Here is a 15664-nt window from a genome sequence, read left to right on the forward strand (position 1 = left end):
CCGGCAGACATGCCTGGCGTGCCAGAGCCTGACTTGGCTGGGCATAGGAGGGGCCGTGTTTGAGTGTGCTCATGGAGATTGTGTAGTGTGAGGTGCTACTGGGCGGTCAAGGCTGGCAGGGGGGCGCTTCTGTGGGGAGAATGTGGCGGTCTGGGCTGGGGTCTCACTCCTGGCTGGGAAGGACTGTGTGAGCCAGTCTCAGCGGTAAAGGCAGCCCAGGAAAGGACAAAGAGAGACAGAAACTAAAAAGCCCACCTCAGAACCGAGCTAAGCTGCACATCTCTGTGTGTGTTCATACGTCCACCCCTCGTTGGGAGGCAGAAGACATTGTGTGGGGAACGTGCAGCTCAAGTGTATGTGACAGCCTTCACGGGAATAGGAGACTTACTGACCAGAAAGATCAGCGATGAAGGGGGAAAGTCGGAGGTGCCGCATGTATAAACAGTCCAGTCAGGGGAGACTGAGAGGGGATGGAGGCCCAGAGGGCTCAAGGGACATGACCAAAGCCACACAGCTAGCTTTGACAGGGTCAGGACTAGACACTCTGGACACAGGCTGGGGGAGTGTCAGGGAGTTGGAGTTGGTACCGCAGGTGAGGGAGGACAGAGAACTCACAGATCCTGCTCAGTGACCGGCCCCAGTGTGAAGATGCACCTGGCATGCAGCCCACCATTCTGGGGATCAGGTTCTGGCTTCTCCCAGTTCCACTTCCTTTCTCCCCCGTCAGCATTTTCAACTCTGTTTATTCCCGGATCATCATCGTGGGGGTTCTTCAGGGGGAGAGAGAGACAGAGGAGAGAGAGAGAGAGAGAGAGAGAGAGGAGAGAGAGAGGAGAGGGAGAGAGAGAGAGAGAGAGAGAGAGAGGAGGGGAGGGGAGGGGAGGGAGGGAGGAGGGGAGAGAGAGAGAGAGAGAGAGAGAGAGAGAGAGAGAGAGAGAGAGAGAGAGAAAACAACTCCAGTTTTTCCTGGAATGAATGCAGGGGAATGCAGGAGGTCCTGTGGACGTTGGGTACAGCTAATGTGGATGTGTTACAGATTGGCCCCAAGCGCCTCACAACATTTAATCTGCCAGTAGTCTCGTGGTGGCCTCTGTAGAGTGCAAGGGCTATCCCGTGCTACACCACTTCTGGGTGGGGTGGGGGTGAGGGTGGGGGCTGGAATAAGCAGTCTGAGGTCCCGAGTCTTCCTTCCATCCCTCCCTCCCATTGCTGTTTGCTGGATAAGGACCATCTATCATCCACCAGCTCCCAGAGGCCTAGACTCACATCCTTCTCCCAGAGGCTGGGGTGCAGTCAGGCAGAGGGGGGCTCCTGGAAAGGGAACAGATCTGGGCCCTGTGGGACTTGGAGGCTGAGAGGCAGGAATGTAGCTTGCAGCCTTGCAGGCAGGAAATGGAGCCCGGTCTGGCCAAGAGCCCAGCAATTTGCATGTGGAGGTGGGAGAGAAGAGTTGTTCGTTTTGACTGCCTTCCGTGCCGTTCCCACGCCTCTGATCGTGTTCTGAGGCAGCCTCAGTCCAGTCTCTGGCCAGCTCCCTGCTCCTATAACTAAGGCTGTAAAGAAAGATACAAGCCCCTGGGTTCCTGTTCCCCCTCCAGAGCAGAACTATCTGGAGGCCTCTGCGGCTGCTGGCTTTGGGTTCCTCTTTTAACACCATGGCTATGGGCCTTGGGCAGGTTCCTGTGCTTACTGAGTCTGCTTCCTCATCTGTGGACTGGATGGTTGAGCACCTTCTGAGATGGGTGGGTGGGGGGTGCTGAGGGCCGATGGAAGCTTTCGATGAAGTGGCCTGTGGGAGTCACTCACTCCCTTCTCAGAATAATACAGGGTCACATTTTGACTGGTTGTGAAGGAAAGCCCTTTGGGGTTTACATCAAACCAGAAGCTTGGGAGATGGGAGTCAGGCAGAAGGGGCTCAAGAGGGGTCTCCTAGGGCAGCGAGCTGGGACTAAGGACTAAGCCCCGTGACGGGTGTATAATCATAGAGGCTGGTTGCTACTGGGACTGGAGTGGAGCTGCAGGGCAAGGGACAGGTGTCAGGGCCCCAGCCCCACAGAGGGAAGCCGGCTTGGGGGGCTTTGGGGTCCTCGCCAGGCCTGTGTTTATTTTTCAGGCTGGGAATGGCCAGGTAAAATCCTCTGCTCCTTGCTAGGACTCCCCTCCTAGCTCCCCTTCCTATTGTCCACCCACAGGTCTCCACTGACCCCATCTTGGCTTCTAGCCCTGGACAGAGCAACAGAAGACTCCTCCACAATGCAGCCCCACCCTGAAGGCGGTTGGAAGGAGGGAAGGTAACCTTTCTCCAGCCAGCTACCCTCTTAGCAGAGTTGCAGTTAGCAATTTCCCATAATACTGCACCACCCCTGTTCTGTGCGGGGCCATCCTGAGCCCCCAGCTGAGCTGTTTTCTCTAGTGGCCATAGGGGGAGATGGGCAACACTTGCTGATGCTTCTGGCCGGGGCGGTAAGGGCAGTTGAAACAGTGAAGGACTTCACACAGCCACAGCTCAAGCCACCTCTGCCCTAATTCGGTCTTCTCTTCCGGCGATGGGCTCCACCCACCACAGCGTGCTATGGCTTAGGAGCAGACAGGGCAGGGGCCGCTCATTGCCCACCATGGGTGACTCCGTAGATGAGCTGTATCCCAACTGGAGCCCAGGAATTTGGAAGAACGGACTGCAGGAAAGACCCAGAGTAGGGCAGAAGAAATGTGGAGAGCCCTGGGTGCCTTCCATGGCCCTGGCTGTGGAACACCCTTGGGAGAGCTAAGACCAGTTAGAGCCAACCCTGTTGGTGGCCAGTGAGTAGCATAAGGTTGGAGGAGACAGTTTGGGAACCTTGAGAAAGGAACTGACTTTGTAGGGGTAGGGACAGTGTCTGGTTATACACTCGATGGGTCAGGTTGTGGGTACCTCTGACTATGGTGTGGCTCCCTGGACCCCCAACCTCCCAAGGCCACAGTGCCTGCTCAGTAGCCAGATGAGACCCCTTCACACTGGGGCAGAGTGGTGACAGTGCGGGGAGCTCCCCACAACCATTCCCTATGTAGGCCTGGCTGGCCTCAGCCTCAGATATCTGCCTGCCTCTGCTGAATGCTGGGTCTACAGGCTTGTGCTGCCACCTTGACCCAGCTGAGTTCCTCCTTTTTAGGATCTAGGTCCTGAGCACTGGAATCCCCAGAACAGCATCTGGCTTCCCAGACCCATGCTGGCCACCACTGGTGAGTCACTTGGTTGACAGAAGAGCGAAGTCTGAGAAGTCCAGAGCCAGCCGGGGGTCCTAGGGGAGGGGCCGGGTGCTGTGGCTCTGGTCAGTGAGGGAGTTGGGGAGAGGTTCACTCTGGGAGGCAGTGACATGGAGTGGAGAGGACCAAGGGGGAAATTCAAGTGTTGGGGTTAAAGGTAGGGGGCTGTACCACAGCAGGGAGTTGGGGTTCAGTTAGGATGTCTGTGTTAATCTGAGAAGGCGCCCTGTCAGAGCTGAGAGAATCACGATCTGCCAGAGTATGTGGGTGGGTGGGGGGGCGGGGTGGGGCTGCAACAAGCATTCCAGAGATACTCAGGAGTGTAAGGGGCTAGCAAGTGCGACCTCTCGGAAAAATTACAAGCAGATGTGAGCATCTCTGGAGAGTCGAGCGAGAAGCCTGGGCAAGTCTAAGAAACTCCAAGCAGAAAACAGGAACACAGAGGCGAAGGGGTGGCCTCTAGCCCTTAGCTTTTTCTGAGCCTTGGAGTTCAGAAAAAAACTCATTTCATCCAGGGGCCTGACCCTCGCCCCACCCGATGAATGAGGCCTGGGTGTGGAGCTGGTGAGGGGCCAGTTTCCTAGAGTTGTGAGAGAAACATGGAAATGGCCCCCTTGGAGCACAGCAGTGGCTGTGTGGGTCATTCAGCTGCGGCCCCACATATGTAGTGCCCCATAGCAGGAACCTTCTGCACTTCATCAGAGTCGCTTTGGCTCATGTCTACCTGCATACAGCAATGAACGCTTGCTCTCAGTGGCTTCTGATCCGGAACTGTCCATTGGAGAGTTCTTTTGAACTGAGCCCATGCTGGCTTCTCTTAGAACCTCCTTCATTGGTCCCACATTCACACTGTGGTGTCCTGAATATTTGCTAGGCTACTGGGTGCTCAGGGGACAAGAGAAGTTGATACGTAGTGTTAGGAGACTCTGAAGAGAGATGAACGTGGTGCCTGTGGTGTGTGTGTGTGTGTGTGTGTGTGTGTGTGTGTGTGTGTGTGTGTGTGAGAGAGAGAGAGAGAGATGGAGAGAGAGACAGAACTCTGGAAGGTGTCAGGGAGGGCCAGACAGAAAGGAAGGTGGCACTCAAGCTGGGACTGAGGGCCTCTTCTGGGGAAGAACTCTAGGGGAATAATGTTCTGGGGAAAGCTGTTCTGGGTCAGTGTGTTAGGGGAAACTAAGCTGAAACCTGGTGACACTGTTCTGGGGGAGCTGGGCACTCTTCTGGGGGGAGCTGGAGCACTCTTCTGGGGAAGCTGGGCACTGTTCTGGGGGAGCTGGAACTGTTCTGGAGCACTGTTCTGGGGGAGAGCTGGGGGGCTGGAGCACTGTTCTGGGGGGAGCAAGCTGGAGAACTGTGTTCTGGGGGAGCAGCTGGGCACTGTTCTGGGGAGCTGGAGCACTGTTGTTCTGGGGGAGCTGGAGCACTGTTCTGGGGGAGCTGGAGCACTGTTCTGGGGAAGCTGGAGCACTGTTCTGGGGAAGCTGGAGCACTGTTCTGGGGGAGCTGGAGCACTGTTCTGGGGGAGCTGGAGCACTGTTCTGGGGAAGCACTGTTCTGGGGAAGCTGGAGCACTGTTCTGGGGGAGCTGGAGGGAAGCTGGAGCACTGTTCTGGGGAAGCTGGAGCACTGTTCTGGGGAAGCTGGAGCACTGTTCTGGGGGAGCTGGAGCACTGTTCTGGGGGAGCTGGAGCACTGTTCTGGGGGAGCTGGAGCACTGTTCTGGGGAAGCTGGAGCACTGTTCTGGGGGAGCTGGAGCACTGTTCTGGGGAAGCTGGAGCACTGTTCTGGGGAAGCTGGAGCACTGTTCTGGGGAAGCTGGAGCACTGTTCTGGGGGAGCTGGAGCTGTTCTGGGGAGCTGGAGCACTGTTCTGGGGAAGCTGGAGCACTGTTCTGGGGTAGCTGGAGCACTGTTCTGGGGGAGCTGGAGCACTGTTCTGGGGAAGCTGGAGCACTGTTCTGGGGTAACTGGAGCACTGTTCTGGGGGAGCTGGAGGACTCCCATGCTGAGGCCCTGGCTGCCCTGTACACCCCTCACATCTTGGTGTGACCAGAGGACTATGGAGGCAATGGGCTGGTTTCTCCAGCAAGCTTCCTGCTTGGATCTTTGCAGATGTGTCCTTCCGGCTGCTGGCTGCAGTGCTGTTCTGTTGTTGGGTGCCCTGTGGCAGGCTTGTGCAATGCCACTCTGTCCCCTCCTCCTCCTGGCCCTAGGCCTGCGTCTGGCTGGAACACTCAACTCCAATGATCCCAATGTCTGTACCTTCTGGGAAAGGTGAGAAGGGCCCAAGCTTGATGCTCATCCCACAGGAGTGGCTCCTCCTGGGAATCTGTTTCTGGTCTCTGTGCACCCTCGGTGGTGTTTGATCTTCCCCACCTCTGCCCTTGTCTCATCTCTGTCCTGTCTGTGATACCCATCGCTCCCTGTCTTTGTCCCCGGGTTCCTGTGAGTGAGAGGGAGCCATTCATTGTAGGTGAAGCAGAGGGGCTGGCTGCGGGAAGGTAGGGACAGGACAGGAAAACAGAGCCCTGGGCAGAAGCTAGCCAAAAGTGCTTCAATCACTACCAGCAGGGTCCAGACAAGTTCAAAGTTTCCACACTGGGAGGGATACATGTGTGTGTAAGGCTTTGGCTCTTAGGAAAAGAAATAGCTCTGGTAGGAGGAGTCCTAGAACATTCCAGTTCTAGAAGCCTCTACACAAGATGTATCCAGTAGGAGGAAGACCAAGTACTGGGGTACTGATCTCCACGTGGTAAAGCCTGGCCATGGCTTTCTGCTGCACATCTCAGGCTGTCCTTGCCCCTGACCTGTTCCCACAGCTTCACCACGACCACTAAGGAGTCCCACCTTCGCCCCTTCAGCCTGCCCCCAGCCGAGTCCTGCGACAGGCCCTGGGAAGACCCCCACACCTGTGCTCAGCCTACGTGAGTGCTTTATCCTTCTGTGGGTCAGGAGCTGGTGAGGTCCCAGTCTCTCTTAGAACCTTTGGCGCTCAGAGGACATTCTGTGGTGTTCACCTGTTCACAGTGGGCGCCCATGTGGCCTGCTAAGGTGTGTCTGGTTCACTGTACATGTGTGTGGCTGGTGTGGGGCAGGGAGGGGATACTGAACCTCTGACCTCCTCTTGTGCCTCACTGAGGTGTGAGGGGGTGTCCAGGGCAGCCAGGGCCTCAGCTCAGAGCACTGACGACCACCTCCTGGGTTGTCACAGGGTTGTCTACAGGACTGTGTACCGTCAGGTGGTGAAGATGGACTCCCGCCCACGCCTGCAGTGCTGTGGGGGTTACTACGAGAGCAGTGGAGCCTGTGTCCGTGAGTCCTGAGTTGGGCTGGGGTAGGAATGGCATGGGAGGAGCCCACCCATCTGAGTTTTCCCCTGCCCTAGTAAGGGGTGCTGTGGTGGGGTGCTTCTGTCTACTCCTTCGGTTCCTCTTTGGCCAGTAGCTGCTGCTGGGGTTGGGGTGAAAGGGCTGAGGAGGGGCTGGAAATGGAGGCTGGGCTTTCTGTTGTGCAGTCTCTTGTCCCCTAGCATATTGTGAGCCTATCTTCAGATGCGACCCTGCCTGTCCTCACCTTTCATCAGCTATGACTGGGCTCCAGTCCCCGCAGGCTCAGCTTCCTGGCCCGACTCCACCCTCACCTCAGCCCCGAACCTTTCTGACCGTATTACCGTCCAGCTACCATTTGAGAATCCCTGCCCCCATTTTCCAAGATGTTTAGAAATGTTCACAGAAATGGGTCAGGTAGTCTAGACCCTGACTTGCTCCCCAAGTCTTCATCTCAGACAGAGCTGGTGTTTGGGGAGCTGCAGGCCTGGGTACAGGAGGAAATGGATCTGACTTCACAGATTAAAGGTGGGAAGGTAGGTGGAGCTATTTTCTCATTCATTTTGTCTCTGGCCAGCACTCTGTGCCCAGGAGTGTGTCCACGGTCGCTGTGTGGCTCCTAATCGGTGCCAGTGTGCACCAGGCTGGCGGGGTGACGACTGTTCCAGTGGTAAGTTGCTAGTGACTCCGGGATGGTTTCTATGGGAGTTCATTGCTGCTAGCTGCCTTTTCTGGGGACGTGGTAGAGGAGGTGGGTGTGTGGGTTGTGAGACTGGGCCTACCTGGGGGCTAGAGAGGGTCTAAGTCCCTAGTGACTCCCATTTTCTGTTCTGCAGAGTGTGCTCCTGGAATGTGGGGACCACAGTGTGACAGGCTCTGCCACTGTGGCAACAGCAGTTCCTGTGATCCCAGGAGTGGGGTGTGTTTTTGCCCCTCTGGCCTGCAGCCCCCCGACTGCCTTCAGCCCTGCCCCGACGGCCACTATGGTCCTGCCTGCCAGTTTGATTGCCATTGCTATGGGGCATCCTGTGACCCCCGGGATGGAGCCTGCTTCTGCCCCCCAGGGAGAACAGGACCCAGGTGTGTGGGGAGGTGTGGACATAGGACTATACGTGAGGAAATGATGACGCTGAGGAACTGGGATCGTAGTTCAGCTCTGATGGGTACCAGCCAAGCAGCCTTGAGCAGCCATCAATTCCTTGTGAACGATTCCCCGAACAACTGCCACTATCATAGCATTAGAAAGCATGTGTGTGTGTGTGTGTGTGTGTGTGTGAATGAGAGAGACAGACAGACAGACAGACACAGACACAGAGAGACTGACACAGACATAGATTCAGAGACAGACCGACACAGACAGACACACAGAGAGACAGAGACACAGAGAGACACCGAAAAACAGACACAGAGAGATAGAGATACAGAAACAGAGACAGAGGCAGAGACACATGGACACAGAATTAGACAGACACAGAGACAGAGAGAGACAGGCAGAGACACAGACAGACAGACAGACACACACACACACAGAGAGAGAGAGAGAGAGAGAGAGAGAGAGAGAGAGAGAGAGAGAGAGAGGCTGAGATGCAGACCTAGGCAGGATCCAGGGCCACATGCAGAGAGGCCTGGTTTGGTTGAGGTCTCCAGGTGGAGCAGCTGTCGCAGGAGCAGATATCAAGAGGGGACCATGTGAGCAGGGAGATGTGTAGGCTCCTGTGTGCTGGAGGAGGAGCAGACCTGTCACACACAATTGCTCTCCCTACCAGCTGATGCTGGGGTGTCCTTGCCAGTTACCTGCCCCAGAGACCTCTCCTGTGCAGGGGGTCACTCTTGGGGAACAAAGGGGGTCCCCTGAAGTTTCTTCCTCATGACACTCTTGCCTCACCCCCTATTCCACAGCTGTAATGTGCCCTGTTCACAGGGCACTGATGGCTTCCTCTGCCCCAGAACTTACCCTTGCCAAAATGGAGGTGTTCCTCAGGGCTCTCAAGGCTCCTGCAGCTGCCCACCGGGCTGGATGGTATGAAGGGTGGGGCCTGTGTGCATGGGGTTGGGATTCCCAAGAGAACTCTGAGGGTGGCTCTCCATAGGGCTATAGGCCAGTGCTTTCTTGGGACAGGCACTCAGGACCCTGGAGAGGTCTGAGCGCCCGCGAGCCTGTGGTCATGAGAAGGGGGTTAAGTGACTTTTCACCTTCTCCCCCCAGGGTGTCATCTGTTCCCTGCCATGCCCAGAGGGTTTCCACGGACCCAACTGTACTCAGGAATGTCGTTGCCACAATGGTGGCCTTTGTGACAGGTTTACTGGGCAGTGCCACTGTGCTCCTGGCTATATCGGGGATCGGTGAGTGTGTGGCCCTAGGGAGTTGGAGTGGACCCGGAGGTGGTGGCACTGAGTTTATACAGCTGTACATAACCCGGGACCCAGGTGCCGTGAAGAGTGCCCTGTGGGCCGCTTCGGTCAAGACTGTGCTGAGACCTGTGACTGTGCTCCTGGCGCTCGTTGCTTTCCTGCCAATGGTGCGTGTCTGTGCGAACATGGCTTCACAGGCGACCGCTGCACTGAGCGACTCTGTCCAGATGGCCGCTATGGTCTGAGCTGCCAAGATCCCTGCACCTGCGACCCAGAACACAGTCTCAGGTGGGCTGTGGAGAACACGGATACAGGAGACCGGTTTTTGGTCTGGAGCCCCCAGAAAAAACAGTAGGGTGTAGCTAAGAGGGGCACCTGACGTCACAGAAAAATTGAGAAGGGGTCTAGAGAAGGGGCACGAGTGGCCTGAGCATTCCTCCTTGCCCAGCCTGGCTCTCTAGAGGATCTCCCTAAACTCCTGGCTCACTACTCAGCTCTGGGGAGAGAGGTTTGTTTTTTTGTTTTTGTTTGCAGTCTGGCTTAGACTCCCTTGTCCCCTTCTGCGCCCACAGCTGCCACCCAATGCACGGCGAGTGCTCCTGCCAGCCAGGTTGGGCGGGCCTCCACTGCAACGAGAGCTGCCCTCAGGACACGCACGGACCCGGCTGCCAGGAGCACTGCCTCTGTCTGCACGGCGGTGTTTGCCTAGCCGACAGCGGCCTCTGCCGGTGCGCACCCGGCTACACGGTGAGGCTCTGCCCCACAGCAGGAAAGGAGTTGAGTAGGTGGGCTCCGAGCAGCCCCTCATTCTGCGCTTCCTGCTTTCAGGGACCTCACTGCGCTAACCTTTGTCCACCTAACACTTATGGGATCAACTGTTCCTCCCGCTGCTCCTGTGAAAATGCCATTGCCTGCTCTCCCGTCGACGGCACGTGCATCTGCAAGGAAGGTAATGGACTAGGGAGGGGCAGACTCGGTGCGGTGCTGAGAGCAGAGGTTGGGGTGGGAATGAGGAGAGCACACACAGGGCTGAGCTTATTAGAACGGATTCTGGGAACAGATCCCGGCTAGTTTCTGCTAGAAAACTTCCTTGTCCTCTCTCATTGGTCCCTGATCTGGCTTCCCCCACCCTGTTTTTGTTTTGTTTTGTTTGTATTGAGACAGAGTCCCGCTGTATAGCCCAGGATAGACTCAAAATCTGAGCACCCGTTGTATTTCAGCCCTCTGGAGTGCTGGTATCACACAGAACACCTTTCCTTCCCTTCCTTCCTTCCTTTCTTCTTTCTTTCTTTCTTTTTTTTTTTTAAAGAATTATTTGTTTTATGTATACAAGAACACTGTAGCCATCTTTAGACACACCAGAAGAGGGCATCAGATCCCATTACAGATGGTTGGTTGTGAGCCACCATGTGGTTGCTGGGATTTGAACTCAGGACCTCTGGAAGAGCAGTCAGTGCTCTTAACCGCTGAGCCATCTCTCCAGCCCCGAGAACACCTTTCACTACAAATGTCATACTTGTCCCTAAGAGGTGCAGACCAGAAGTCTCCGTGGTGAGCATCTCTCACCCTCAGTTCTATGGAATCATACCATGCCCGTGACAGGGAGGGCTCCCAAGGCCCACCCTACGGCATGATGGCAGCCCTTAAGCTGGGTTCAGATCCAGTGGTATCAGATTTAACCAAGCCTCAAGTCTTCAGCCCCCGTTTCTTCCTGTTATCCCACACATGACCTGGTGGGGCCACCATTATGAGCTTGGGTGGTAGGAGAGACAGAGGAGGCCCAGGCAGGATGGGGGAAACAGAGGCAGCTCAGGTGGGGTAGAAGACACTGGAGACTCAGGTGGGCTGGCGGAGGCGGCCAGGTTGGGTAGAAGCCATAGGAGGCCAAAGCAATTGAACAGTCAGGGGGAATCTGAATTCAGCCACTGAGCGTGTTCAGCATCTAGAGTCCGTGTGCTCTTCTCATGCCCCGCTCACAGCGTAAAGCTGGCACACCCAGTACCCAGCGGATACCTGCTCGCCCTCTCTAGGTTGGCAGCGTGGTAACTGCTCTGTGCCCTGTCCCCCTGGCACCTGGGGCTTCAGTTGCAATGCCAGTTGCCAGTGTGCCCACGAGGGAGTCTGCAGCCCCCAAACTGGAGCCTGTACTTGCACCCCTGGGTGGCGTGGGGTTCACTGCCAACTTCCGTGCCCGGTAAGTGATCACTGCCCGCTTGCCTGGGGGAGGGGAGGGCAAGCATCCCTCAGCTGACTAGCCTCCCCCCCCCTCCTTTCGCTTTCCAAGAAGGGACAGTTTGGTGAAGGTTGTGCCAGTGTCTGTGACTGTGACCACTCCGATGGCTGTGACCCTGTTCATGGACACTGCCGATGTCAGGCTGGCTGGATGGGTGAGCATTCTGGGTTGTCTAGGTCCCAGGTCTGCTGTGGAGTTGTACTCCACAGGAGATGACCCTTGGTTGTCTCCTACAGGCACACGTTGCCACCTGCCTTGCCCAGAGGGCTTTTGGGGAGCCAACTGCAGCAATGCCTGTACCTGCAAGAATGGTGGCACTTGTGTCCCTGAGAACGGCAACTGTGTGTGCGCACCAGGGTTCCGAGGCCCCTCCTGCCAGAGGCGTGAGGCTCACTAGACCCCAGCCCCTCCTGTTAGCAGTTCAGACTTGGGAGCCCCCTTCCACCCTGCGGGTTTGGCCCAACTCTCATCTCCAGGATAGTTATTCCAGTGGGAAGTGGGTAGGGAGGGCCTGGTCAAGGGTCCCCCAGTCACCATGTGTCCCTTTCCACAGCCTGCCCGCCCGGTCGCTATGGCAAACGCTGCGTGCCCTGCAAGTGCAACAACCATTCTTCCTGCCACCCATCGGATGGGACCTGCTCCTGCCTGGCAGGCTGGACAGGCCCTGACTGCTCTGAATGTGAGTAGCATTTGTGTGGGGCAGTGTGCCTGCTGCTTGGGTTCCTGCACTCTGGCACCTCTCCTGGCCCTGGGCAGAAAGCCTCTCTCTCTCTGTCACCTGTACCATAGGGAAGAGCCTGCTGTCCCCTTTAGGCTGGGTACCAGTGTTAGTGGGCAGATGTGGCAGTGAGCAAGTCAGAGGGAAAGATCGCCTTTAGCATGGGGAGCCTGGAAAGAGCTGGGCGTTTTTGGAACAGCAAACCCCCAAAGTTCCCTCTTGGAGATATTTTCTCTTCCTTTTTAAAGCATTCTAAGCTATTAGTCTTTGGAAATTTCATACACATATACCACGGGTCTTGATTAAATCCCACTTTCCCTCATGCCCCCCAAAATGTCTTCCTCCCACCCACATGTCCACTCCTTTTCATAACCTACTGAGTCCAGCCTGTTTGCTGGGCTGTGGCCTGGAACGTGGGTCCTCCTACTCAGCGCGGCAGCCTCCTAACTTTCTCACGCTATCTTTATTACGTGTCATCTCCTGCTGACTCTAGGATAAGAAAGAAGTGGCTGGCCTTAGGCAGCAGGTTAAGCTTGCTTCAAAGGGAGTGGGAAGCTACGGCCCAGAGAGAGCTAACTGTGCCTCCAGGAGGCAGGGCATAAAGGAAGTGATCTTGTCCAAGGGTTTTGTTTTGTTTTGCATAGGAAAAAAAAAAAAAAAAAAAAAAAAAAGACAAGGCCAGCGCTAAGCCCTCCAGGGGCAGTAGGGAAGCCTCCAATTCCCCTGCACTGGGTACATTATTTTGTTAAAGTCAAGTGCAGATGTCAAGTGGGTCGTGTGGGTTAGCTGGCTGGAGATGAACATTAGAGTCATCAGTGTGGAAATGCCCCTCGGAGCCTTCGTATCCCCAAGAGGCGGCCAGGCTGAAGACTCAGAGATACTGAGGGGGATGGCCAGGCCTTGCCTGACAGCCCCTTGTCTCCTGTAGCATGTCCCCGAGGCCACTGGGGACTCAAATGCTCCCAACCCTGCCAGTGTCATCATGGTGGAACCTGCCATCCCCAGGATGGGAGCTGTGTCTGCACCCCAGGCTGGACTGGACCCAACTGCTCGGAAGGTACCAGTAGAACACTAACTCCGATGTCTACCACAGCCCTTATCTAAGAGGAGACTGCAGTTTGCTGGCTCCATGACCCCTGCTTGCCTTCTTGACTGTCTTTAGGCTGCCCATCAAGAATGTTTGGTGTCAACTGCTCCCAGCTATGTCAGTGTGATCCTGGAGAGATGTGCCACTCAGAGACTGGGGCTTGCGTCTGTCCCCCAGGACACAGTGGTGTGCACTGCAAAGTGGGTGAGTTCTTAGACCCTTTGGCCCTCGTTTTCTCCTAGGCTCTGGGACCCAGGGCCCTTGTACCATCTCTGTCTTCCTTAAAATGCACTCAACTTCACTAGAAGAACAAAGGTGCCCGTCTCAGTGCCTACTCCCATCTCACAGGCAGCCAGGAGTCCTTCACCATAATGCCCACCTATCCTGTGATCCATAACTCACTGGGTGCCGTGATTGGCATTGCAGTGCTGGGGACCCTTGTGGTGGCCCTGGTAGCACTGTTCATTGGCTACCGACACTGGCAAAAGGGCAAGGAACATGAGCACTTGGCAGTGGCTTACAGCACTGGGCGACTGGATGGCTCCGATTACGTCATGCCAGGTGAGCTGGCGTGAGGCTTAAGTGACTGCTGAGTACTGCTGAGTATGCCCCCCGTGGGATGTGGGGTGGAAGAATGGAGGGAACAGGGAGGGTAAACTGCTGTTGCCCCAGCCTCGTCCTGTCTCTGAGCTACCTGGCACCTGTGTTTGTCCTGCAGATGTCTCTCCGAGCTACAGTCACTACTATTCCAACCCTAGCTACCACACACTGTCTCAGTGTTCTCCTAACCCTCCACCCCCTAACAAGGTCAGTGCATTGGGAGGGGGGTGCTCTGTGGGTGACATGTACCTCTCAGGAGAGCCTCACCGTGGCTTGTGCTCCCCAATAGACTCCAGGCAGTCAGCTGTTTGTCAGCTCCCAGGCATCTGAGCGGCCAAACAGAGCCCATGGGCGAGATAACCACGCCACACTGCCCGCTGACTGGAAGCACCGACGGGAGTCCCATGACAGAGGTAGGTGCTTGGAGGCCGAGGCTGAGGTAAATGTGAGCAGCCTCATCTGCTGGATCATCTCGGTGGGGTTGGGGTTGGGGGAGAGCCTGATTCCAGAGGAGGCTTGGGCAGGTCTGACTTCTACTTCTACTTCGCTTTCCTCAGGCACCAGCCACCTGGACCGAAGGTATAGCTGTAGCTATGGCCACAGGAATGGCCCGGGGCCATTCTGTCATAAAGGTATGAATACAGAGACAGGGAGGGAAAGGAAGTTAGGTCAAGGAGCCAGGACCTCCAAGGAGCCTGATTTTCTTCCTGATCCTTAGGTCCCATCTCTGAAGAAGGACTAGGGGCAAGCGTTATGTCCCTGAGCAGTGAGAACCCCTATGCGACCATCCGAGACCTGCCCGGCCTGCCTGGGGAACCCCGAGAAAGCAGCTATGTGGAGATGAAAGGCCCTCCATCAGTGTCTCCCCCCAGGCAGCCTCTTCATCTCCGGGACAGGCAGCAGCAGCAACTGCAGTCTCAGAGAGACAGCGGCACCTATGAGCAGCCCACTCCCTTGAGCCATAGTGAGCACCCCATTCCCCCAGCAGGGGCTACAGGGCCCTGGAACACGGGGAGAAGGAAGGGAGAAGGGGAGGGGAGAGAAGCAAAGAGTGGTGTGATACGGCAAGACCGAGGCCTTTGGATGGTTTGGTCTCAAAACAGGCATGACATTGGGAGAATTGCCCTCCTTCTTTGAGTCTGTTCCGCCTTTGAAGGTTGAGTATTTGAGATGGTGCTTGAATAGGAGGGGAGGGAGAGGGAGAGAGACAGAGGGGGGAGAGAGAGAGAGAGAGAGAGAGAGAGAGAGAGAGAGAGAGAGAGAGACCCAGAAAAGTAGAGACCGAGTTGGGAGACAGTGTCTTCATATCGTTTGAGGTGGACAGGTAGGGTAGTTGAGCAGAGGGCCTGGCTCAGTCATACATCATCCTGGTGCCTGGCCCAGCCAACCCACACGCACTGTCATTCACTTCTCTGTGAGTAGGAAGCAGCGAGAGTGGGAGGAGCCACGGGAGGTTGAGTCACCTCATCCTGTCCTCTCTGTCCTCAGATGAAGAGTCTGTGGGTTCCATGCCCCCTCTTCCTCCGGGCCTGCCACCCGGCCACTATGACTCGCCCAAAAACAGCCACATCCCTGGACACTATGACTTGCCTCCAGTACGGCATCCTCCATCACCTCCATCCCGGCGCCAGGACCGCTGAGGAGCCAGCATGGTGTGGGAGAGTGCCTGTGAACCCTGCCAGGAGCAGGGCCTGGACCAGCAGGCCATGAACACACATACTTGGTGAAATGAACGGAGACTGAGGATGGCTCTGCTTCCACCGAGGGAGACACTAGTTGGCAAAGTGTCTAACCTCCCTTTTCCAGCCCATTGCTCAAGTCCCCCAGGCTGTGGACATGAGCTGGTGGGCAGAATGTTGTTGTTGAAGTCTGATTTTAGATCGATTTTTTAAAAATATGTGTTGGGTACCTTTTCTGTGTGTATGCCCAGGCAGGCTGTGTGTGTCTCTAGTTAGACAGGGTGCCAGCTACAGGTTCTGCCTTCTGCACTTTGCAGTTTAACTAGTAGCTTCCAGGCTTAACTAGTTAAAAACTCCAACAGCAGGCCCTAACTACCTGCCTACCCTTCCCTCAGTAATCCTCCATGTCACTGCTCAGAGGATTGC

At 56.0% G+C, this 15664-nt stretch overlaps 1 protein-coding gene across 1 annotated transcript; it reads left to right on the forward strand.

Moving 5' to 3' along the window:
* The first annotated feature begins 3147 nt into the window (after positions 1-3147).
* Pear1 (platelet endothelial aggregation receptor 1) lies at positions 3148-15472 on the forward strand. The gene is made up of 23 exons (XM_032898135.1): positions 3148-3219; positions 5356-5517; positions 6063-6167; positions 6455-6555; positions 7147-7239; positions 7406-7649; positions 8469-8589; positions 8776-8912; positions 8997-9209; positions 9494-9668; positions 9750-9870; positions 10952-11115; positions 11206-11308; positions 11391-11537; positions 11708-11833; positions 12801-12929; positions 13035-13163; positions 13308-13520; positions 13678-13766; positions 13849-13972; positions 14117-14191; positions 14278-14523; positions 15048-15472. Exons 2-23 carry the CDS (start codon positions 5423-5425, stop codon positions 15197-15199), a joined length of 3102 nt encoding a protein of 1033 aa, XP_032754026.1. The 5' UTR covers positions 3148-3219; positions 5356-5422; the 3' UTR covers positions 15200-15472.
* Positions 15473-15664: the final 192 nt, after the last annotated feature.

Source organism: Rattus rattus, chromosome 3, assembly GCF_011064425.1.
Source record: "Rattus rattus isolate New Zealand chromosome 3, Rrattus_CSIRO_v1, whole genome shotgun sequence".
Taxonomy (NCBI): domain Eukaryota; kingdom Metazoa; phylum Chordata; class Mammalia; order Rodentia; family Muridae; genus Rattus; species Rattus rattus.

What these genes read in the sequence shown, in the direction of transcription:
- Pear1 (XM_032898135.1), top strand. Translation starts at nt 5,423, where the DNA reads ATGCCACTCTGTCCCCTCCTCCTCCTGGCCCTAGGCCTGCGTCTGGCT. An exon ending in CCTGGCTATATCGGGGATCG is followed by an intron (nt 8,913 to 8,996) that starts GTGAGTGTGTGG and finishes CCCGGGACCCAG; the next exon opens with GTGCCGTGAAGAGTGCCCTG. An exon ending in CTCCGATTACGTCATGCCAG is followed by an intron (nt 13,521 to 13,677) that starts GTGAGCTGGCGT and finishes TTTGTCCTGCAG; the next exon opens with ATGTCTCTCCGAGCTACAGT.